Raw genomic sequence first — 25,157 nt, forward strand, 5'->3', positions numbered from 1 at the left:
GACTGCAAAACTTCCACTTAATTAGAAGGGATAAAGGATGTGTGGGAACTGCTGAAGTACATAGCTCCAGGGTGTGAGAACATGCAGAGTCCTCTCTAGCTGATAATGCTAAAAAAAAAAACCCAATACAGTACCGAACTTTTTTGTAGCTCCTGCGTAACCATCATTTCTCATCATAGCCATCCTGAGATAAAAGTGCAAGGACCTCAATGCATGTCAGTCTTCTCAAGGGTTAAGCTCACTATAATCAGTGCTGAACCTCTTGTAAGTATGTACCCAAGAAATAAAGCATTTCTTCATTTTGTTTTTACTTCTGGCTAGATGACACCAGTTATATTAAGGGCAAACATGGAGGGAAATAGTTCTAGAAAAAGATCAGCCCTTGTAATTTGTGTCTATAGATGTTTCCATACTTTTATTTGACCAGCAGAGATATTGGCAGAGACTTACTTATTTTAGCATGTGAAACCCCGGGAGACAGGAGACTACACACAAGCTTTTCTTAAATCCTTAATGTTTCATCACAGAAGCAGTTGGAAACGAAAAAGAAGCACACCCAGAGGAGTGTGGGCAGCTGAACGTTGTACTTGCAGCACACACAGCCCTTCACGCACTTGCAGCCCAGGTCCCACTAGGTGGTGGTGGTGCTGCAAGATAAAAAAGATGCAGAAGCGTGCCCAAGCTGCTGCAGTTTTGGTTTGTTATCCTTCAGCATTTTTATGTGTTTCAAACATACCCTCAGCTCACACCCTGCATGTGCTATTTTGCATCAGATTTTTAAAGCTACTGGATATGTATTTTTTCCTAATGGAAAATTCTGAGTGTCATGCAATAGTATTACATAGGATCACATAAGCTCATCCAGTTCCAACCCCTGCCTGTGCAGGGACACCTTCCACTAGAGCAGCTTGCTCCAAGCCCCTGTGTCCAACCTGGCCTTGAACACTGCCAGGGATGGGGCAGCCACAGCTTCTCTGGGCACCTTGTGCCAGCGCCTCATCACCCTCACAGGGAAGAGCTTCTGCCCAAGAGCTCTTCCCAATCTCCCCTCTGGCAGGTTAAAGCCATTCCCCTTGTCCTATCTCCACGTCCTTGTAAAAGGTCCACTTTTTATTTCCATATAAAACTAACTCAGCTACTTATGTTGTAGCCTAGAACGACCAACTTTAGTGAACATGCTCTTGACTTCCATGCCAAATAACCCTCCTGAAGTTAACACCTAATAAACTATCCCCATGAAAACCTTTATAGGCATAAAGCAAAACCCCACCAGAACTGGAAGAACTGAAGTAAACCCCGCTGGGTCTGTACTTTGTTACGGCGGGTGGAGAGCGATATGCTGCTGCTGGGGATGAGGGAGGGCTTCGAAAGGACGAGGAGGGCCTGAGCAGGGGTCAGCTCCCTGAGGCAGCAGCACCGCCATGGCTCACGCAATGACACGGTGAGCACGGCGCCGTGGCCGCGCTGCCGACAGGCCCCGTACCTTTACTCTGCACCCGAGTGAAGAAACGCAGTTTTACACCGAAAGAACCCAATTTTACCCTCGTATCACGAATTTTTATCAGTCAGAACGTTAGAACGCGAACCCTCCAGCGCCTCCCCTCACGTCCTCCTCCACCCACAGCGCCCTCCAGCGGCGCCGCCCCGCACACGCATCTCCCAGCCAAGGACATCCCGCTCGGGGCCGCGCATGCGCACACCAGGCCGTGCGCCTCTGCTCCGCTGTGCGCCTGCGCAGCTCTCCCACCGGGCAGCCCCGCTCCCCTCCCGCCTCCCAGCCCGACTCGGCGCTTGCGCAGTTCGCCGCGCCCGGCTTCCGCCCTCCGAGTGCTGCCCTTCCCGCTTCCGGGAGTCCTCGGTTCCTCGGGGCGCACGGCAGCGGGCACGGTGGCGGCGACGGCGGCGGCTGAGCGGCGGGGGCTCGGCCCCGGCTCGCCCCACCGCACCGTCGGCACGGCGCCAGCCGCAGCGCTGAGGGCAGCGGGGCAGCCGCCGCTGAGGTAAATCCAGTCCCGTTCCCTTCCCGGGCTACCGTCCCCTCACCGAGCCGGTTCCCCTTAAGGTCCTCCCTTTGCCCTCTCCCCGTGGAGAAGGAGCGTGGGGGCCCTGGCGAAGGACGGGTGGGGAAGGTTATCGGGCTCAGCCGCTTCTCCGGGCAGGCTGCCCCTCAGTCCGCGTCCTTGCTGACGCTCGGTGCCAGGTCTTAACGGGGTGTTTCGGTGTCCTGCCTGTGCTTGTGCCTCTGTTCGGGTTATTTAAAACTGAAACCTGTCAGCAGCCATGGAAACAAGCTGAGGGAAGCGTCCCTGTCCGCCAGCACGGCTGTGTTGTGGAGTCGCAGCTGCCGCCTTGGGAAGCTGGAAGGAAGGGGGAACAGCAGCCGCTTTTCGGTGATGCCCTGGCGCTTGCTTTAGGGAGTTTTGCTGATTTCTGTGGTGCTGGTTGTCTTTATTTCCGGGAGGCAGAAGCGGAGGTTGGAGGAAGCGGGGACGCAGATAGTTTGTACTCTGAGAAACGGGAGGGTAGGTTCGTACAGCACAGCACGCATGTGGTCTGCGCCGTAGAAAAAAGGATTGGGAAAGCGTTGGCTATTTCCAATACTATACATACAGTTGTATAATGGTGTCAGGATGCTGAATTACAGTGATGTAACTGCTCGCTTTGCTGAAGGCATAATTAGGTTGAAGCCACTGTGACTGTTCATATTAACAGATCTTTTGAAGTGGGTGCAGATGAAACAGAGACGTACTGATTCATTAGTAGGTTAAACTGATGTGAGATTTCAGTGTGCCTAGATTAGACTTAAATATCTGAAACCTGTTTGTTGCTGAAAGAATCTGATAATACTTTTCATATCTAAAACTTTCTTGTTTTTGCTCTAATGTAATGTATTTTCTATCATATATATCTGAAGTATTTCTTGCTTATGCCTTTTATGAAAACATAGAACTTTTAGGGAATTCTGCAGCAGCTGAAAGACTGACAATGAAGAATGAAGTGTGAGGCTTTATCTCATGACAAATCATTGAAACAAAGGCTTGAATAATCTTTTAATGAATACTGAAAATTGCTGGTGAAATTAGTTGAATTTTGATCTATGGCATTACTTTTTGAGCCTGGAAGAATCACATGTGGATGTGGATATAACAGCTGACAGAAAAATGTGCTTGCCAGCCGTATATCACAGTGCAATGAGTGTGTGCGATACCCAAGCTACCCTCATTCAGTGTGAGGGTATAGCACATAGATATATGTGCTATAATTAAAGCATATATACCTTTAAATATAATTAAATAATGATATAATAAATATTATTAGTAGTAATATTTATTATGTATATTCATAAAAAAATGATAATAAATGTTAATATAGTTGAGTAAGAACTTTTAAATAAATAGACTTTATTAAACATAATAAATATGAGTAAAGTAAAAAAATAAATTTGAGTAAAGCAAAAAACTAGAATTAAAAAATTATAGTCTAAAGTAGAATGTGATTCACTCAGTTGCCCTTGGCAAAGAAGTAAAATTTTCTATTTCCACTTAACAATACTGATACTGATTTAGGCATCTAGCTCTCTGGATTTTAATCTGAATTGGAATCTGTGGCCCTATTCCAGAAGATGTAAGATACAAAACCCAGACATAGACTGTGTTCATGTCTTGCTCTCAGATGAAGGTTATTTTTTACCTCAGAAGTGCCCCTGTCCTTTCTGTTGGAGCTCAGTGAATTCTTTGTGTATCAGATATAGTGCAGGGGAAAATTGCTTATCAGAAAGATACCATGCTGAACAATGCTTGTGGAAAAGTGATTTGGTATCACAAATCTACTGTTTATTTCTGATAGCAGAGCTCTTTAATTCCTTTTATAAGTACACATTCTGAAGACATGTCTAGATGTTTTTTTCCTTTCATTTTGCATAACATGTTTTACCTTGAATTCTCATTGCTGGGTTTTGAGAATGTTTATAAATATGCTATTGCCATAACACCTTAAGTAATTAGAAGACCAGCTTCTGTGCAAGACATCCATACTTATGCTTAAATACTTCTTGTGTATACCCTTTTTCTGAGATTTATTTAGAAGCAGTATATCCTCTTTTAAAGCTGAGAAGAAGCAACTCCAGTGTTTTCCTATGGCCTGGCATTTGGTGTGTAATAAGACACTGGCGTAAGGAGAATTATTACAATAGCTTGAAACTTGACTGTGTTGGAATTGTACTTACTGAAGATTGTCTCTTGAATGTGTTGCCAGGTGTTTGCATATAAACAGCATTGCATTAATTAATTGTTTCCACTGTAAAGTGTCATTGTGCTTGCTGTAGAGCAGATGTGGGTCAGTATAAAGAAGGGCTATGAGGCATAAACAAGAAATTCATGAGGTATGTACCATATTTAATATATCAAATATATGCCATGTTTATGGTACAAAATATATTAAGTTAGAGCAAAAGCAACAAGGATTTAGTGAGATGAAGAGCTATGCCACTGCAGGTACGAGATAGACTTGGGAATAAATTGGTAGCACCACTTTGGGGTTGTATCATGGGTTGCCATCATAAGCTATTTCAGCTGCTACTTTCCAGAACTATGTGCTCTGTGTTAGGAACTGTCGTGGTTTAAACCCAGTCAGGTAAAAAAAACAGGTATGTCCCAGATTCTTGAAATTGGGCATATCTCTTTGTAATTTCAGATAGCAGAGGTTGCATCTGTTGGGGCAAATTGGAAATGTAGTTGATGGACTGGTTCTTCTGAATACTTGTTACCCTGTCCTGTCTCACATAATGGCTGCTGAGAGAGGTCAGTCCTGAAGCCCTAGCAGAGGTCTTGTTGTACAGAGCTGGGCTGCTGCTGGGGCTGAGCTAAAGGGTTTTCAGTGCTTTCACTGCTTGATGTAGTTATTAGAGTTGTTTTATTTGTTGTGAGGCTGTTTGCTAGACTAGCCACTAAGAAGTTGAAAGAAACCACAGTTTACTTATTAAATGGCTTTGCAATTTGGATTGCATGTATCTGTAATAAAAAGTATGCTCTTCACCTCTAGACATTATCTGATGGATATTTATCTGTCAGCAAGGAATGGTCCAAATTGCCCATGGTATTGGATGCAGTAGTAGGTGTGCCCATGAGCTTCACTTAAAAATTCTGCAGTTATTGAAGTTAATGTTTACGCTGTAACCTTTTAATGAAATTACAGTTTGGTGATTTTGATTTGCCACCAGTGCAGTGCTTTTTAGGTAGGACTTAAATCCATTGTATGTAAGTGCTGTGGGATTATTATTCTAGTGTGCAATATCTGTTCCTGTCCCTGCAATTACTGACCTCTTATCACTGTGCAGTCCGAAATGTTGAAATAATATTTATCTGCATCATAACTGAAATATGAGGATTCTTATGAATCTGTCCACTGTATAGTATGAAGGAAAAAGTGACCAAAAAGATTTAGGCTTTGACAGCTGATGGATTTTTAGCCTGTATATAAATTCGTATCTGTATATCTCTTTTTAAAAAGTAAAATAAAATTTTCCTGCAATGTTTTTTGTTTCTTCTTCAAAAAATAGCAGGGAAAAGAGCTGTGCTTAACCCTGAGGTGCCCTTTTTGTTTAATTGACAGTACTGGGGCCTCATGATACAATAGTTGTATTATATCATTTGTCTTCCTAATGCCCTTGGTAACCTTCTTCCAGTAAACACAGGGAAGGAAGGCTTACTCTTGCAGTAGATCATTAGCGCCATTGGAAAACAAAACATCTTAGGCACAGCCATTTTACAAGACATCTTTACAGTGATCGTGAGTTTTGTAATGTAACTTCTTCAAAAGTTTGGTGTTTTGTATTTTTTTTCAATAATACATCTGCATTCGAGTCTGCATTTCATTAACAGTGAGGTGCAGGTCAGGTGAGGTATTCTCAACCTGAGAATTTCAAATAACCCCTAAGAGTGGAACTGCATTGGATCAGGTTTAATGTAATCACCTGTGCAAACAGATGATGTTTTGCATGAAACATTGGATAATTAGATAATTAAAAGGTCATTAAATAATTAAAAGGTCAAATTAAAAGCAGTTGCTTGGCATATTAGATGTTGAAGTGTAATGCGTTGTCTTGGCGGCTTGTTCTTTAAGAATACAACAGAGACTCAATGTAAATTTGGTTAGGACAGGCACTGAAGCAAATAAATGATTGTTCTAAAGGAAAGCTGTGAGAATCTCAGTGGGGATGCTTAGCTCTTCATAAAGTCTAAATGCTTTTCAAACATTGATCCTCTTTCCCTTGAAGGAAGCCAAGGCAGGGGGTAATCTGGGGTGTAGGCAGCTGGAGAGGAGAGCAACATGCAGGAGCAGGAGAAGGGGAAATTACATGAGAGTGACTAAATCTATTATTCTCGCAAAAGCTGAACTGTGGCACTTCCACATAAACCAGTAACCAATGAGGCTATGGTAACTGCCGAAATTTGGCATAGAATTGCATTTAGGATTAGGGAGCCAACTGAAAAAATCATGTCCCTGTCTTCTCAATAAATTCTCTGTAACAGTTTGGAATGATTACTCTGACTTCTAATATTTCACCTGCGGAGGCTTAGAGTTTCATCTTCTATTGCTTGTCATCTTCAGCTCGAAGAATGGGTGGATGACACTGCAAATTAATGTGATACACTCAACTTCTTTTTGTGTGCTTCTGCTTAGCTTCCACTAAATGCTATGTCAGTGACAACTTAATGATTGTGGATTTCAAAATGTTGTGAGAACTGGTTTAACAGAAGTATAAAAGCTTATTTATAAGGCAAAAAAGAAAGCAGTCAGTAGCTTCATGCAGTTATATGTGCATAATCAGTGTTTGCATTACTGTGTAGGCTTGCAGTAGAATATGTGAGTTTGTTTAAATAAGAGGCTTCTCATTTTCAGGGGAAGTCTGCATTGGTATAACTCCTATTGAATTGGGAAAATTTGAAAATATATAGTGAAGAACTCCAACAGTAATGTTGTTTTGAATACCTTTTTCTAACAAGTTAGTTTTGGATGCTTTCATTTACAAGTAGTAAGTGGTGTTGTATTTTCTATCGCTGTTAAATGTCGGAATCCTTTTGTTTCTCTCAAAATATATTAATTTAAATTAACCATCCAAATGAAAGAGTAATGCTTTCATGTCACAAAGTTTATTTTAAATACTAGAAAATAAAAGAACTGAAGAAATAAACCTAGGTACTTGTTTAGCCAGCTTTAACAAGATGCATTCCAAGTTCCTACTCTAAGCTATAAAATAAAGCAAGAAAATCTTCCTTAATCATGTATTGGGGATTTAATTGGAGACAGATGTTATGATTTGCAGCAGTAGGACTGGGTGAGACAACAGCAGTGGCAGTCAATGTTGTTGCATACAACAGGGCTCCCAACTTAATTTGACAGAAACCAGTGCTTCACCACTTTCTGTGCATCATGCGTGTGGTCGCTAACTTTTCCAGTCAGAAAGTTAGGACCACATCTTTTCTGTTCTCTTCTCCAAATAGAAATCTAACTCAAAGTTTTGTGCTGCATTCACACTCCAGATGTCATGTGGTGATTTCCAAAAGTTGACTGCTAAAATTTTCAAACTAGTACCTGGTTTTCTAGCTAAAATAAGTTCATTGTCCTCTTCTTTCACTATGAAAAACGAAATCTTCTACACTTTTAAGACTACTAATGAGCACTTACTTTGTACAGTCTGTGTTGGATGTAGATATTGTGTCCTTGTGAAAAGGAAGGGGTATAATTCAAGATTGTGGAACATTTGTATTGTCAAATTAAGTATGGTTAGAACAGCTCATGGTAGCATTTCAGTCCTTATACTGATTTGTATGTCATAGGTTGTATGGTGATTATTTGTATATATGGTGGAATTCTAGCAAAGAGAGCTTTCTAAGTGTATATTCTTTTTGGCGTAGTTATGGGCTGTTTTCTTTTATATGCGTTTTCTTTTATATATTAATTTGAGTTAAAACATTTTTTTCCTATCTCATCATACAATTATGGAAATAGTGGTAGGCGTGTATACTTGTTAGTAATACTCTGCTACCAAAAAGCTTGCTGTAAGTTCTAAAGACAAATAAGATTATTATTTTTTGCATATTCTACCTCTTAGACATACAGGCATGGGAAACAAGAAAAGCAAGTTGGCCTTTGGATTCATTATTTTGTAGTGCTAAAACCTGGATATGCAGCAAAACCAGTGAACAAGACAAATGCAGAGTTACTTGAAACAGTGTTTAGAGTGTTTTAGTTTTGTTCTTTGACAATCTAAAAGTTTTTTTTTCTTCTTGATCAGAAGTTTGATTGCTGTACGTACATGCAGCGTATTTCAAAGTACTGCTATCTATATATATATAATTTGTGCTTAACACTGTTTTCCTGATGAAACCAGAGTGCTTTACTGATCAGTTTATTCATGATATCTTTTCAGATTACATCAGCTATGACTATGTGAATAGCCTAGGATAGCCCAAAGGAAGGACATGATGTCAGAATAACATAAAACATTTGTGAGGTATGTGGGTTTTTTCTGTTGTGCTAAAAATTTCTTGGTTGTCTTTAATACAGTTAAATAAAACGAGAGCAGTAATTTAATGCCATTTCATTTGTATGCAAAGGAGTTGCTTGCAGAATTGATCTAAAAAGTCACATTTGTTGTGACATACATAAATACAGATATATTACTTTCAGAATTACTTAAGGTAACTTGTTGATTTGAGCAGCTGAAAACTTGCCCTGGTTGAAAAAAAATTATTTGGTTTTTTTTTTCTCCTGCGGTGTTGCACCTTAGCTAGGAAGAATTCCAAATTTGTGTTCTGTAAGAAGTTTCATAATTGGGAGGTTGGTTTCAAGTCATTGATGCCTCTCAAACAATTGAAAACATCTGGGTAATGCTGCTTACCTCTTTAGGAGAAGTTTGGCTTTTTGGAGCCTTTGTTGGGTATTTTGTGTGTCTGCTAACTTTGCTGTCAGCCCCTTATATACTTCAAAGCTTAATTGAAAATCTATTGTAGATACTTTTTTTTTTTGTGGTTTCTTCTTTTTGAGAGAGAAGAGGTTAGACAAAAGCTTTTGTTAAAAGTTTTATATGCCCATTGTTGATGAAATAATAGCTGCATGTTCTAGCTGCTAAGTACGTAGGCTTCATGAAACTTGAATTTTCTTTTACAAGTCTTGACCACAAGGAGTGGTTGATGTCACAAAGTGCTATTGAAATGAATTGGCATGGATTGTAATTTTAACTGTAAACATACAGAAAGATTAAGATAATTGAAAGTGGCTGAAAAGTGGGCCTTACCTAGGTTAAGCTTGAATTGCTTTTAAGGGAGGTGAAGTTTTTTTCTTTTTTAAGGTATTTTTCTAGTATGTGAACCTTCTTCCATGGCTTAGATAGCTGCATTCTGGTAAGAGAGGGGACTTTGGTGTAAAACAATAAACCCACAAAAAAAAAAAAAACAACAAAAAAAAACCCCAACAACAACTCTCCCCCCCCCCCAAAAAAAAAACAACACAGAACCACAAAAAACCCAATGTGTGGATAGAGAACAGTGTAACTCCTAGAAATTTTAATACTGCATTGTTAGCGGTAACATCCAAGCACCAATGTTGTCTTTCAGTTTGTTCTGTTTTAGAGCCAGAAAATGTAGCCCACACTTAACTGTGTTCTATGAGCATCTCAGCTAGTTATTTTAACTGTTGCTCTGGGATCTCTACACTGCAATCTGCATGTACTTGTTTTCATTTCTAGTCTCTTGGATTATTCCTGCCTAGTTCTAGCATTAAAGCTTAAAGATCAGAAGGATTTACTGGGCAGAATGTAGTTATCTGATTCCTGTTAGATAGGACCGGGAGTTTTTAAAGGGTTTAGAAATACGCAGCTTAATCTTCAAACTGTCTTAGTGTAAGAGGCTCTTTACCTTGTAATGGACACTTTGACCATTTTAGACTAACAAAGTGGTCCTATATTCAAGGTCGGGGGATGTAAATTCAAGTGCCATAATTCCTACCAGTAGGCTGCCTTAACAAGAAATAAAAATGGAGACTTCTGCTTGGCTGTCATAAATCAATATAAATGCTTTCAAGTTTCCCTCACTTGTGGCCTTTAGTTGTATGAATCAATATGAATTTTAGAGCACAGTATACTTCTAAAGTAGCAGGATATTCTTGATGCATAATGTTAAAACTTTATTTTGCCTCCCATTGGTTGAAAGCACTTCAGTTCTGTCTGGAAAATAGTGCTGTTTTCGAGGTTTCAGGTTTTTGTTCCATGCTGGAACCCCCATAAAGTCCTAGAAGGGTTTTCATGAAATTAATTAAATGTGTTTTTTGAAAATCTGATTCATATTATCCATTGCCATGCTAATTTAACCACTACCATTTGTTTTCCTGAAGGTTGGTCTGATCTGGGTGAGTTTTGTAAGTTATCCAATGTATCTTTGTGTCAGGTTTGTGGTTTTTTTCAATGCAATAGCACTTTTGTCAACAAATGTAGCTGCTTACTAACTTGCAGTGTTTTTTGTTGTGAACAATGTACTAAACAGCTTTATTTCCGTTCTAAGTTTCCTTCTGCTCTTCCCAGGGCTGCTGGAGCAGTATGAAAAGCCAACAGTTTGGTGCCATTACTTGCTGTGTTCTGAGAGACAGGGGTTGTAATTTAATGCCATTTTAGTTTGAGATAGAAGAAAGAGGTTACATTTTGGACAGAAGAGGAAGAATGGTTTACAGGCACAACAAAATGGAAACAGAACCATTCAAAAATCACTTTGTCAAGCATTGAAGTTGCATGATTGTGGTGGGTTGACTCTGTGTGGATGCCAGATGCCCACCAAAGCTGCTTTATCACTTCCCACATCAGGGGGGAGAAAAATATAACCAGAGGCTTGTAGGTAGAGATTAGGACAGAGAGAGGTCACTCACCAGTTACCATCATGGGCAAAACAGACTCAGTTTAGGGAAATTGGTTTAATTTATTACCAGTCAAATCAGAGTAGGATAATGAGAAATCTTAAAACCACCTTCCCCCTACCCGTCCCTTCTTCCTGGCCTCGACTTTACTGCCTATTTGTCTACCCTCCTCCCCATCACTGGCTTGTGGTGGTTGTGGTCAATTTATCACACGTTGTCTCTGTGGCTCTTTCCTCTTCAGGAGAGGACTCATCACTCTTCCCTTGCTGTAGCTAGAGTCCCTCCCACAGAAGAGAGTCTTCCATGAACATCTCCAACATGGGTCCTTCCCATGGACTGCAGTTCTTTATAAACTACTCCAGCATGGGTCCCTTCCCTGGGGTGTAATCCTTCAGGAACAGACTGACTGCTCTCGCACGGTTCCCTTGCAAGGTCACAAGTCTTGCCAGCCAGCCTGCTGCATCGTGGGCTCCTTTCTCCACAGGGCCACAGATTCTGCCAGGAGCCTGCTCCAGCATGGGCTCCCACAGGGACGCAGCCTCCTTCGGGCATTCCCCTGCTTCAGTGTGGGGTCCTGCACAGGCTGCAGGTGGATACCTGCTCCACCGTGGACCTTCATGGACTGAGTGGCACAGCCTGCCTCCCCGTGGGCTGCACCACGGGCTTCTCCTTTGTCACTGACCTTGGTGTCTGCAGAGCTGTTTCTGTCCTGTATTCTCACTTCTCTCTCTGGCTACAGTTCCACAGTTTTTTTTTACCCCCCCTGTTAAAATATGTTATAGCGGAGGTGCTACCACTGTCACTGCTGGGCTTGGTCTTAACCAGTGGCAGGTCTGTCTTGGAGCAAGCTGCGTTGGCTATGTTGGACATAAGGGAAGCTTCTAGCAGCTTCTCCCGGAGGCCTGTAGCCCACCTTCTATCCAAGCTTTGCCATGCAAACCAAAGTGATAAGAAAAGAAAGTTATGGTATTATAAAACTCAGAAAATTGCTTACAAAATTGTTTATGAAACTTTGTAAATTAGTGTCTTTTGATTATAGAAATAGTTCATATCTATGTAGTCATAGAATTGTTCAGGTTTTGATTAAAAAAAAAATCTCAGTAATCTATTTTCAACTGGTTTTATCTTACACAAATAATAGACGAGAGCCACCTGTATTTCCAGTTTCCTCAAGCATAATAATGGTATATCTTTGCTTCCTGCAGGGCAAGGCCAGAAAACCATGCAGTCATCAGGGCACAGATTCCGTGATGTCGAGCACCACCCACTTCTTGCTGAAAATGACAGCTATGATTCCTCTTCCTCAGAGGCTGACATGGCAGAGAGGGTTTGGTTCATCCGAGATGGCTGCGGTATGGTCTGTGCTATAATGACATGGCTTCTGGTTGTCTATGCAGACTTCGTAGTGACTTTTGTCATGTTGCTGCCTTCCAAAGACTTTTGGTACTCGGTGATCAACGGTGTTCTCTTTAACTGCTTGGCAGTACTAGCTTTGTCATCGCATCTGAGAACGATGCTAACCGATCCAGTAAGTATGCAGTTGTTCTTTACATTGGATTGTTCTCTCATGTAGCTCATCGTCTGCAGAGATGTGAGCAAGTGGTATCAGTTGTCTCCTGCTAGGAAAAGTGGTATTAGATTCAAAACCCTCAAGGTGAAGGCAGATATCTGTACTTTTCCTGTTCTGTTGAAACTGTAAATAATATTTGACTTGAGGAGCAGGCAGTATAAAATTAAGAGGGAGAGGTAGGCTCATGGGAAATTTAGTTTATTTGTAAAATATTAACCCAGGTTCTGAAGAAGGTGATAGAGTTTTAGTCTTTTCTGTCCACATTTTATTACTTTTGTTTGTCAGATATATTTTTGAAACTTCATAAGAAGTTGTAGCTTCACCCTGTTATACTTTTTGAAATATATCTTACATTTATGGCACGTGAAAGAACTTTTAGAGGTAGACATGCTGTAAAACCTCAGTCATGTATTGGCATAAAGTAAGAGCTACTGTCATACATGATTCCATGATTACTGTGTTTAATTATGTGGAGTCAGTGGTGTGGGAGATTTTAGCTGAACCCACTCTGGAAGGGTGTAGGTTTGAGAGATCTTGGAAGTACTCTTTTCTTAGGACTCTTGCTCTTCAACAGTTCAAGAGATTAAATTGTTTATTTTGTATTAAAATCTACTACTCTTTTAAGGGAATATATCTGGGGAGAGAAGGGTAACACTTCTGTTTTCTCCAGATTTTTGAGATGGTAACAGTGTATATGGAAGTTAGGGGAGTGTTCAAAAAAGCCAGGAGGGTATTGTAGTTAATGGTTTCCTAGGTCTTTGACTTACTTCTGAGCCCACACCCAGTGATGAAATGTGCCGACTTCTACAGACTGCAACAGCTAAGAAAGTTAATGGTTCAAGGATATATTGCTTAAGAATTCATCCTGGTAAAACTGTGTGTCTTTCTAGACCTATGTTGTTCTTTATGGCTAAAACATGATAGTAATTGAAATGAATCACTGCCTTTTTTTTTTCACCACTCCTTTCCTTGTGACTCGCAGAGTGGAAGACATGATAGTGTAATAGGAACTATGATTGATGGAAAAAAGGAATAAACTGCCTCAAAACATATGAATAATATAAGTATTAAAATTGATTTTTTTCCTTATTGAAAGGAATTGGTGACTGTCAGAGACTGTGAAAGATGCTTTTGAAATAGAACATATTTTTATCAGCAAAATGCCAAAAGTACGGCCTGAAGTTACTGTCCTTAGTGACAGGTGAATAGGTGGATGTGCGATGTGTTTTATAAACACAGATTTACCTGTGTTTAGGAATTCTCTCTGGGATAATTCACCATGTTTACACCAAAGTATTCACTTCAGTGAGAACATTCATGTTTCGAAAAACACTTCAGCAATACAATGTGGGAGTTTCAGAAACTCTCTTTGAGTTTGTGCATTTCCAAAGGACAGCTGGCTCAAGGTTGAAGCACCACTTAGCCAAAGAGTTCATCTAGGGCAGAACTTGGGCTGTGCCTCAGGCAATACAAACACAAGATTGTTATTCCAGGACATGCACAACAAAAACTTTCTGCCAGAGTAGAGGGGTGTTTTGCAATTGAATCCAAAGTGCCTCCTGTTTTCTTCAATTCTGTCCTACAAACTCCCTTGAGGTGTCTCTGTAAATTCATGGTGTTGCCAGTGGGCTCTTTTTGAATGAGAAATAGAGTGTTGCAGATGATTTAAGACAACCTGGAGAAGGCTATCTCTGTGTCATGTAAGGTGCTGGTCTGGAGGAGTTGGTACAGAAAGGCCACATTCATTTCACATTCCGGTTTATTTCACGATCACTTCCTGTCACAGATAAGCTTTTAGCTCTATAAATAAGCAAGATGACACTGGTAATGTCCATTATTTTCTTCTTACTAATCCAGAATTAGATTCTGATCTCACAAGGCTCTCGATTGATATTGTTACTGGAAGAAGCAATCCTGCCTACTTTTCCTGTCTGTTCCGTCATCTTCCTCATTGTGTTGAGCAGCTGCTAATGCAGCTCTGTGATGAGCAGCTCAGAGGACTAATCACTAAAAAAATAATTTATTTTCCTAATGGGTTATTTTTCTTTTGGATCAGTGCCTTCAGCTGTTTACCAGGTAGCTACACAAACTTCCACAGTTTGCAGAAGGCAGAAGATGACACTGGATGCAGAATAAAGAAGGCAGTGGTGGTTCATGCTAACAGTGTCCAAACTAAAAGCTTAAGTATAAAGTTAAAAAAGGTGACTGTTGCTTCTCAAAAACCTGTATACATAGGGCTAAATCTTGGATGCAGAGATTTGAAATAATATCTTTCAAGTAGTTGTTGATTTAAGTTTTGGGGATGTCTTGGCCTAATAATTGAATGTCACAATTAACATATGCTGCTGTAAGAAAGTATGTCTTCTTGTCAGCAAATATTGTACCCATAAAGCTTATATCTGCATGTAAAGATATTTTATGTATGCTGGTGACAACAGATTCTGTCAGAATTATGCTAATACTTGGCCACAGATGAGTCTTGCTGAAATGAAGGTGCATTTGAGGTCAAGCAGAGGTAATTTATGCGTTTGTAAATGATTCTGGCTTATAGCAGACTAGCTTTGAATAAATGAATTCATTTCAGCAATTATGCTGAGATTACTGGTACGAAGTCTATAAAATGTATTTTAAAACACTCTCAGACCATTTAAGAAGCTTTCTCTCCTTTAATTGATATTATTTCAGGGGGCTGTACCCAAAGGAAATGCCACTAAAGAATACATGGATAATTTGCAACTGAAACCAGGAGAAGTGATCTACAAGTGTCCAAAGTGCTGTAGTATCAAACCTGAACGTGCACACCACTGCAGGTATGCCATAGTTTTAAAGCAGTTATGCATATTGAGTCTTGGAATAATGTTCCTGATACTTATGTGGGGGGTTGTTTTCCACCACAGGTTCTTTTGGTATCCAGTAAACTTTCGAATTCATACATTGTGGAGTATTTTATGGATGTAATATACTATGGCCAAAAATGAATGTGGGTGATGGAAAAAAGCAAGAGACTCAGGAGCTTTTAAAAATAACCATACTGTGGTGTCTTAAATAGCGTTTGAATATTTTTTCCTGAGCATCATTGTAATTATTGTGCCATACTGTTGATAATGCAGGGCAAGGGAGAATCTCAAGGAAATTTATTTTAGAAGCTCATTTAAGAAACAAACGTCTCCTGCAGTTTAAATTAACAAAATACAGATGAGTTGTAAACTGTCGCTTTAATTTGTGTCTTGTCTTCTTTGTGTGTCACTTGAAGTTACATGTGAATTGTCAGATTATTTTCCCAAAGTGGTGCACATAATTGTTTAAATGCATTTCTGCCTATTGAAGATTCATTTTAATAACCACAGAAGTGATGGTAATTTGAACTAAAGGAAGAGATAGTAAACATATACATTCTAATTCTCAGTCTTTTGAGTTTTCAGGAACTGTGGATATGCATTTGTAATGTTTATTGTGTGAGAGTTGAAAATAGATATGCCTGCATAATTAAGGCTTACATAAATATGTAAATGTTTCTGGTGGCTCTCTAGGTGTAAGGAGTGATATGTATTGAATTGTGTGGCATATTACAGTTAAGTCTGTGAGTTAGTGCCAATCAGAAGAACAGAGTGAAGTCTTGTCAGGACTCTGAAATTATTCTGTAAGTTTGTGCTTTCTAAATTAAATGTCTCAGTGTATGTTGCTTATCTTTGTGAGCAGTATGGCTGCAGAGCTATTTCCATTATAAATAACCAGCCACTGAAGTCTTGTTCTCTCAGATGTGAGTGGGCTTTTGTATCTGGAGTGTGAAGGGAAAAGTTCCATGTATAAATAGTCAAGTATAGAATTATCTTCAGCTAGTTTCTCTGTGTTGTAGGTTAGCTTTTGCATGGATGCATGTACCAGGCCTTCCTTCCTGGGCAGTGAGTTTGCTTCTGGCTGGTTTTATTAGCTTCAGTAGAGCATTACATGAAGACAGCTGTACCCACTGCTTGGTGGGCCTGGGGGTAGAAGCAGCGCAGCTGCTTTCTTGTGGCAAAATATAAGCTGCTAATCTCTGGGGATCTCAAACGGCTTTGTGCAGTCTGTTCATTGGCACTGTGTCCATGGGAGGCAGTAAAGGGACACCTGAGAGCCTCTGCTAAGTGTACATTGGACCTTAATAATTTTCTCAGCTTGAATTTAGGCAGGTTCCTAAGGGACTTTGCAGGTATCTTTGCGTTTTCCACATCTTCAGTCCTGATAGGATTTACTAATTTGGAAGTAGTCTTAAATGAAGGTATCTTACGTTATGCTCTGCATGTGGGCAGACAAGCTGGAGTACTGGAAAGCCGGGTTGTTCTCTCTGTGAGTAGTTAGACCCACATCTGTTAGACCTGGAGCTAACAGATGTTTCAGGTACATCTTTCAGTGTCCCTTGGGTACATTTGGGCCATCATCCTTGGCAGGCACTGTGTTATCTTGGATGTTCCAGTAGCCTGTGATCCCAGTGAAGGTGGTATTTATTGAGAAGTTATTTCTTCGTGGAAGAAGAATGAAAATTAAGTAGGGACTTCAGAGACGTTATTTACAGCAAGAATTTGAGCAAGATTTATTGTTAAAGCAGGGCAAGAATGGGTAGTGAAGGAAATCTGTGATACTTTCGAAGAGTTTCTTTTCAATAACCGGTGGCTTAAGGACCGAGCTTTGAATATCTTGTGCATTGTTTTACTTTTTATGCTGTGGTAAAATACACTGTGAGATGTTCCATGTAAAGGCAAAGGATGCATTCTGGTGCTTGTGCATTGTGTAACTACCTTCACAGAACATCTGAAAGATGGCCAGAGCCTGAAAGCGTATCTGTTGTAAGCCTGCTGTCATGTTTTTCTCAGTAGTTGGATATCTGGTTTAATTGTCTTTGTTTCTTTTAATCTGATTCTTTGCCCTGGACTTAGCACTACAGTAGTTTACTGAATAGAAAAAAGGTTTGTTTGATTATACTGCCAACTTTTTATTGGCTTACAAACCCATTCCAAGGACATTAAAAGGGTGGTCTAGTCCCAAGTAGTCAAAGTGGCAATTTGCTGATGGAAGAGACTTGAAAATGGAAATTGAAGTTGGTTCCTGTTGGGAAATACTTGCACTCAAAGCCACAGTGTTTTGAGTAGTAAATTATTAACAGAAGAGACTCTTATGATGTATTTATGAAAATTGTTGTGCAATATTGTAGCGGGATTTCTTTTAAGGAAGAAAAATAAGTTTCATAATACACATTAGTGGTGGCAAAAAGAGCAAGAAACTTATTCACAGCTAAATAACTAGCCTCAGTGAAACACATTAAACTGAGATTTTACTAGGCAGTTAATGTTTTCAGCATAAAGAAGAGGCCTATCCTGAGTGAATGCTATTTCATTTTCACTGAAGGAGCACAGCTGTCATTATTTCTGGCCTATTCTGAGTGCCTTTGTTTGTGTGTGGGGAGCTGTTATCCAGAAACAAGTCACTGAGATGTCTGCATCAATCTTCCTGTGAATTTCTGTTATGCAGACCAGTTTCTCTTAAGCAATTAGCTGTGTCTTTCTGGATGTTACCTTTGGCATTCCAGTCTGTAACTGCATCTGCTGTTGCCGGAGTGCATTCAGCTGCAATGCCAACCTGGAGAAGACTGTCCTTCTCCCACAGCTGCTTGTTCTCATTACCATTATTGCTCTTTCCTCTTGTGTAATGCATGAGTGTTCATATGCAGTGACATGACCCAGGTTCCAGCTCATAGAGTGACTTCCCCAAACTCTTGCTGCAAAAACATCTGTGCTTGGACAAGGAAAGGACTAGAATACAAGTGACGGGGGTAGGAAGAAGGCAGAACCACTGTGTTAAGCATTGCTGTGTGTTTGTTGGCTGGAAACGTTTGTTGAAGCGTGGTGTGAGATTAGAAAGGAAGGCAGGGTTCCAGACATCTGATGTCTTGGAGAGCTCTTCGTGGGCTTGTGTGAAATACTGAATGAGCAAAAGTGAGTCCTGCCCACCTCACATCTTCTAATGTTTGGCTTGATTGAGTCTGTATGATTTTACTTAGTATTTCACATTAATATTCTTTTTAGAGTGATAGCGTATATTATGTGTTACGTTAAGAGGGTTGCACGGTTGTGGTAGCTGGGGTTAGGTCACCTTCCCACAGAGCTTGGGAAATTAATGACAGGCTGAACTTACAGGCAGCAGGCTGTGTGAAATGAAAATCTTTTGGTGAACCTTCTGAATGCCTTTCTTCAGTGATACTTGTTTCTTCTGCACTAGAGAATTGTTGTGGTGTTTAGTTATGATCTTGGGATTTTCATGTGTAACTGGCACTACCAGTTAAATTAGTAGCTAATATAAGTAGTTTAATTATTAGTGAAAAAGTAGTTTGCATGTGAGGATGAATTGTCTTTACCATCCATAAGAGGCAGTGGGAATGTAGGGGCTGGGTTATGGTAGCTAAGGGCAAAGTGAGCTTCAGAGGAGCAGTGAGATATTTGGGATTCTCCCATACAACCTCCACAGAAGTTCTGTTTCTTGCTGAATTACCTTAAAATCATGCATATATGATGACTTAAAAGTTATTTTATGCGTTGGAGCATTTATTTCCCTACACAAACACCCTTTTCTTCACTTTATTGACAGTCATCTGGCTTTGCTTCATGGCTTGTCACTGCAGCACTCACAGATACCAGACATAAATAAGCATGCATTAAAACCAGAGGATTTTGAATACTAATGCCTGCATTTTTTAGGCTTATTTGCCTTTGTAACTGCCAAAATGAAAATGCTCAATATTGTTTATTTTCTACAGGAAAATCTGGAATGTTTTGTGTGTGGCTATCTTAAGCACAAAGCTAGGAGAATTCAGTATCAGTATTGCTTAAGCTGATGAACTTATTGGAAGACCCTCAACACATGTTGCAGCTGTTCTGTTTCTCTTCTCTAACTTTGTGTTTAGCTGCAGATGGACCTGAATATAAAAGAGTCCTCTGGTCCTGTATGCCTTAGCACATGTAAAATGGAGTTACTGAAGTATTTGACTTGTGGAAATACCCTTGACTCAGAACTGGGCAGCACCAAAGCAATTAGTTACAGAACTAACAAGGAACACCAGTGTTTAAATATTCATTATAAGAAGGCAAAGAATGTGTGCTGCTTATAGTTTCAATGTTTTTGTTTCATGTTTGAGAAGGTGAGGAGTGAACTTGTAAGCTGTTCTTCAGTTGAGATTTTGCTGGCATATGTTTACAATTGTGTGGCCAGTTGAAACCTTGATTTCTCTTTGAATATGTGAATTTTTTTCTTTCTTTCCATTTTTTTTTTTTTTGGTGATTCACAAACCAAATTTACAACTTAAAAGTCTGCAACCTTGAAGTAATTACTTTGTGTAAAATAGCTTCTACAGAAGGGAAGATTCTACTGAATCTGCAAAGAAGTAAAACTTGCCTCACTCAGTGCCAGAAGTGTCTAAAACAAGTTACAGGATTCCCTTGATTGTATTTTTTTGGATAAGCAGTGATTTTCATGTTAATACTGTTTTTCGTATATGAAGAAAATTTTATGTACACAGTCAGTTCTGTAACAGCCAAAACCAGAGTTGTGAGTGAGCAAATAGTTTCTTTAAAGAAATGGAGATATAATAACTGTTAACAGTTTGACAAGAAAGAATACAGCACATCATCTTATGACCACTGGGTATCCTTGTTGCAATATTAAAATGTGAAGTACTGTTTCTCAATGGAAGTCTCTTTTTCTGTCCCTCAGTATTTGCAAACGATGTATTCGAAAGATGGATCACCACTGCCCATGGGTCAATAATTGTGTGGGGGAGAAAAATCAGAGATTTTTTGTTCTGTTTACGGTAAGTGAAAAAAACAGCTTGATTTCAGTACAAATCTACCCTGATTATAACAGTTTTGATTGTGCTTAGTAGTAATTCATGGCTTAAGGGCACAATTGGGTTTTGTTGTTGGTTGGGTTTTTTTGTTTAATTCTATGCAAGAAATTCTCCAAGAAGATACTTATACTCATTTTAATCTTGTACTCTTTAATATTGTTATTAACTGTGTTTTATGTAATAAGGATTAGTGAAATGGAGCTATATTTAGGGAGCTAATCCTTAAACTTTTGTTGTTACCCATGTTTTTAGATTTAAACTTACTTAGAATTTGGTTTTACATCATTTTGTTGAATTAAATATTGAAATAGGAAAGTGTATTTGCTGTGCAGTGGTGAAGGTTGGCTGGTATGAATGTCTGCTTTACTACCTGGCAGCAGTCAAAAGTAAGCACACTCTCTTATTTCCAGATGTATATAGCCCTAATTTCAGCTCATGCGCTCATACTGTGTGGTTTTCAGTTTTTCTCCTGTGTCCGAGGGCAGTGGACTGGTAAGCAAATACTTAACTTTCACTGTCATAATACAGCGGATATTAAGGGAAAGTTACACTTATTTTAGTCTCATGTATGAAATATTACAGGACTTCAGTCTTTTTAAAGTGAGGTCCTGAAAATATTTCATACTGGTTTCCTGTTTACCCAGCTCTGTCTCTTTTTGGTTACCTTTTAGACATTCACTGTAAGAGCTGTTTCCATATAGTAAAGAATTTGCTACCTCTGTAACAGGAAGTAAGCAGACAGCTGGTCCTCAGCCACCTCAGTGCTATATTACCTGAAACTGCCAGCTGGACTTTGGGTGTCACAGCACAGTTCTGTGAACAACAGAATTTCTTCCTTATTTTGTTACTGGAGCCAGCTGTGGGGCTTCTGTAGAAAAGAAATTTCCTAAATTGACCCAGTTGTTTGTTTAGGCCTCTGATTTGACTTTCTTAGTGTTCCAGTGTGCCAGAGCTCATTCTGACCTAGTGCTTTTGCCAGAAAATGGTTGATCATATGTTCTTCCTGATACCTGAAACAACAGGGGAATCCATGTGACTGGTTTTTGCTGAATATTCCATTAAATGGATGGAATCTTAGCCCTTTATTTTACTTGAAGCATTCTGCTTTCTTTATACTATCCCATTTCTTCTTTCTTTAACTATAATCAATTGATCAGTTGTTCTCCCAAGATGTAAGTTTAAGTCTGAATTTGCTTACTTTGTGTAGGGATTAAAATAGTAATAGGAATTGCAGCAAAATGGGACATCTTGCTAATATTAACTAGCAAGTCAGAGCTGGCAGTGGTGGTTCTTGCAGTGTTTGTCATGCATGAAACTTCAAGCTGCTCTCATCTTTATATATGTGCAGTTCTGAGTACTTAAATTGTCTCACGTGCAAACATTTATTTGATATCCTTGAAATACTGAGGCAGGATTGCAGCAATGCAGTACCATATGCTTTATAGGAAGCCAAAAATGTTACTTCCATAAAATTCTTTATTTCCTTGGGCAGCAAGTATAGCTGCTGCCTTGCTAGAAATTAGAAATTTGTTTTAATTGTTGAAAATACTTTTTCAGCTGCCAGATATTTAACTTTTATTGCTGTTTGTTGAAGAGATATCTTAGCATGAACATGCTCTGTAGACATTTATTTATTATAACTACATATATCATTTTCACAGAATGCAGTGACTTCTCACCACCTGTAACTGTGATCCTGATGATCTTCTTGTGCCTTGAGGGTTTTCTGTTTCTCACTTTCACTGCAGTCATGTTTGGCACCCAGATCCACTCAATATGCAATGATGAAACGGTAAAGACCTCTACTTTCATATGCTGTAACAGTTATTTTAGGAAGATGTGATTAGATGATATTTTATTTGATGAAGGCAGGCTCTTGCTTTGCAAAAAACCTCAAATCTTCATTTTTATTTTCTGCAGTTTTAAGGATTGAAATACTTTGTTGGGATTTGCTTTTTAACAAGAGTTCTTGCATTATTTGCTTTTCTGACCTAAATCTTATAATCAGGTTTTCAATTAAAAGCACTGCACAGATTTTGACCTCAGTTTGGTCTTTCACTTCTCATCTGTCACAAACTCCTGATACCTGCTGTGAGAAATGTCTGCTCTTCTCAGGCTTACACTTAAACTAGGTATCTTGCATCAACCCTTCAGGCTTTCCTCTACTTCTGATACACTTTGTATTAGAGTATCACCATACTTTGGACCTTTGGTTCCCCTGCCCTGCAGTGTTAAGCCTTGAGATGTTTTGTAATGGGTTATTGACTGGAAACAGAAGGAATTTGAATCTGGTGGCTGCTCAGAATTTTCTCATGTGAGGCTGTTTAAAAGTGTATTTCTGTATTGAAAAGTAGCTGTGAAAAAAAAAAAAGGTAAATATCAAGCCTTTGTCAGTGGGAAGAAGAAATGATCATCAAAATAGTGCATTTGGGAGAGTAAGCCTAGCTTCAGTAATTGCAGTACAAGAGCCTTCTTGGAAGCTTTATTGTCTCATTTCATTAACCATGTAAACAACTTCTAGTGTAAGTATATTCTGTGTAGATCCTCTACTGTAACATCAGCTTTTCTGGTCATTTTATCTTCCAGTTTGAGGGGGGAAGAGGTAGAGGTAGACCAGCCTCCTTGCACACATTTTATGTTCTAAGTCTTCGGCCCTGTTCCTACAGGGCTAAATCAGCCACTCTTATTTCTTCCTTACTAAGTAGGTAATAGTAAGAAACTGATCAGCTCACTGGCTATACACTGAAAAATGCGAAATAGTCATCAGTTTCAGTAAATGCTATTAGACTTTCCTAATCTGTGGACCTAACGGTGTGTTGCTCCATGTCTGTTTATGTACAGGAGATTGAAAGACTGAAGAGTGAAAAGCCAACATGGGAGCGAAGACTACGTTGGGAAGGAATGAAATCTGTTTTTGGGGGTCAGCCTTCACTCCTGTGGATCAATCCTTTTGCAGGGTTTCGAATCAGGCGACTTCTACTGAGAGCAAAGAAAGGAGGACCTGAGTTTTCTGTTTGAGTCTAGTTATGCTGAATTTAGGAGAATACTATATAATATTTATTTTGGGGCCAGAGAAGGCTGTCTACATATAATCTGTGACCAGCTGAAACTGATATCGGACATTTGCTTGTAGCAAGCAGAGTTTTATACGTTTATTGTCACAGACATCTCATTAACGTTCAGAGACGTGAACTGGATCTGTAATGGTCTTAACAGCAAAATAACAAAGGAAAAGCACGTGGTCACACTAAAGAAGCCAAATGTTGTCATGCTACTGTAATTTATTTTGAGATTTAATTTTTGTTAAACCCTTTTTATTTGATAAATGTTTGGGGGATTACCTGTGTGTTTTTATAAAAAGTATATACGTAGGTGCAGTTGTCAATCACAAGGAGGAGCATTATGTTGAAAGTTGATCTCAAATGAGACATAGCCTTCTAAATCCAGTTTTCAGGGAAAAGAAAGTAATTTGCTCAGTTTTAATTTTTATTTCAGCTTGTCCTAATAAACAGAGCTGTACATTTGTGTCCCACTTCAGACACACATTCCTTATACGCAAGTGATTCCAAGGACTGGTGCACACAACAGCATAACCCATCAGAGGCAGTCTTACACCCCTGCCAGATGTCTTCCCAGGCTCACAAAAACGTGTCTTGTGTTTGGCAGTGTTAATCTCATACAACATTTAGGTAAGCTCTAAATCTTCAGTAAACACCACTTTTGACTAATTCTGCCCTCAGATATGCGTCTCCAGTTCTTAATGCATTGGTTCTAGAGGAACTTAAGTGTAGATGTTTGGGGATTGTGTCTAGTCCTCTGCAAGGATGACTGGAACCAGTGACTGTAACCTCCTGTGTGAGATTAAAATGAATGTACTGCAGATTGGAGACAGTTCACAGAAAACAGCTGTCTTTGTAAGGTCTTGCTGAGCCCCTTTTTTTATTGTACAGACTTTACACAGAAGGAAAGCTGTTAACTTAATGATCCCTTAAACAAAGACATCAGAGGAAAGCAGAATGTACTTTCTCAAGTACAACAGATCTTAAATGTAGAAAAATCTGCAGTCTTGGGTGACATGGTTTAGTGTGTGGTGCACCTGCCCATGACAGGGGGGTTGGAACAAGATGAGCCTAAGGTCCTTTCCAACACTAACTATTGTACGATTTAGAATTTAACCATTTTCCAACCAAAACTATGAAGAAATGAGAGCAATATACATCTAGAACTGCTTTATGTGGGCCTGACAAACAACAGTATTGCTAAGAAATGTTTATAAATTTTCACGTGCTGAAATACAACCTGCAAGTAATGAAATTCAGCTAAAAATGGTTTCTTTAAAAATTACATTTAGACTATTTTTTGTTTTATTGTTAATCTAGTCTATAAATTGCAATATAAATTATAAAGCAGGAGCCTTGGTGCATAGCTTGAAATTGTGCCTAGAAAGTAAATAGCTCCCTGTCCTGGGACTTGCCTTAAAATTGTCCTGTTCTTGCTTTTGCTTTGCCAGTAGCACTGATGATCTGTCCCACCTCAAGCAGTTCAATGTGCTGAAGAATTTTGCATTATAAAGTTTATGTACTACAGAACTTATAATTCGTTTTTTCAGTGACCTGCTTCTCCATTTCTTTGTAACTGTGTCATCTTGATTCCAGCTTCATCAGGTTTTATACCATTGGGTGGGTGAAATTCCTAAGGGATCCGTGTCTTGTCTGTGGCGAACAAAACATTGCAATACTGTGTAATGTGCTCACTTCGCCTGAGAGGGTTGATGTGTGAGACTAGAGAGTTTATAGGTGGACACATCCA

The 25,157-nt window shown here is 39.4% G+C and overlaps 1 protein-coding gene across 4 annotated transcripts; it reads left to right on the top strand.

Moving 5' to 3' along the window:
• The first annotated feature begins 1,892 nt into the window (after window positions 1–1,892).
• Window positions 1,893–23,609, top strand: ZDHHC7 (zinc finger DHHC-type palmitoyltransferase 7). Of its 4 annotated transcripts, none has more exons than XM_057401892.1 (7): window positions 1,893–2,000; window positions 12,111–12,433; window positions 15,161–15,285; window positions 20,216–20,312; window positions 20,759–20,840; window positions 22,010–22,140; window positions 23,190–23,609. In XM_057401892.1, exons 2-7 carry the CDS (start codon window positions 12,128–12,130, stop codon window positions 23,364–23,366), a joined length of 918 nt encoding a protein of 305 aa, XP_057257875.1. In that variant the 5' UTR covers window positions 1,893–2,000; window positions 12,111–12,127; the 3' UTR covers window positions 23,367–23,609. The 4 variants fall into 4 exon arrangements, with proteins under 4 accessions (XP_057257875.1, XP_057257878.1, XP_057257877.1 ...); XM_057401895.1 differs by lacking the exon at window positions 1,893–2,000 and adding an exon at window positions 8,502–8,515; XM_057401894.1 differs by lacking the exon at window positions 1,893–2,000 and adding an exon at window positions 8,822–8,841.
• The last annotated feature ends 1,548 nt before the right edge of the window (window positions 23,610–25,157 follow it).

Source organism: Pezoporus wallicus, unplaced genomic scaffold (assembly GCF_028554395.1).
Source record: "Pezoporus wallicus isolate ANWC-B61680 ecotype Strahan unplaced genomic scaffold, APGP_CSIRO_Pwel_v1 contig_7835, whole genome shotgun sequence".
NCBI lineage: Eukaryota > Metazoa > Chordata > Aves > Psittaciformes > Psittacidae > Pezoporus > Pezoporus wallicus.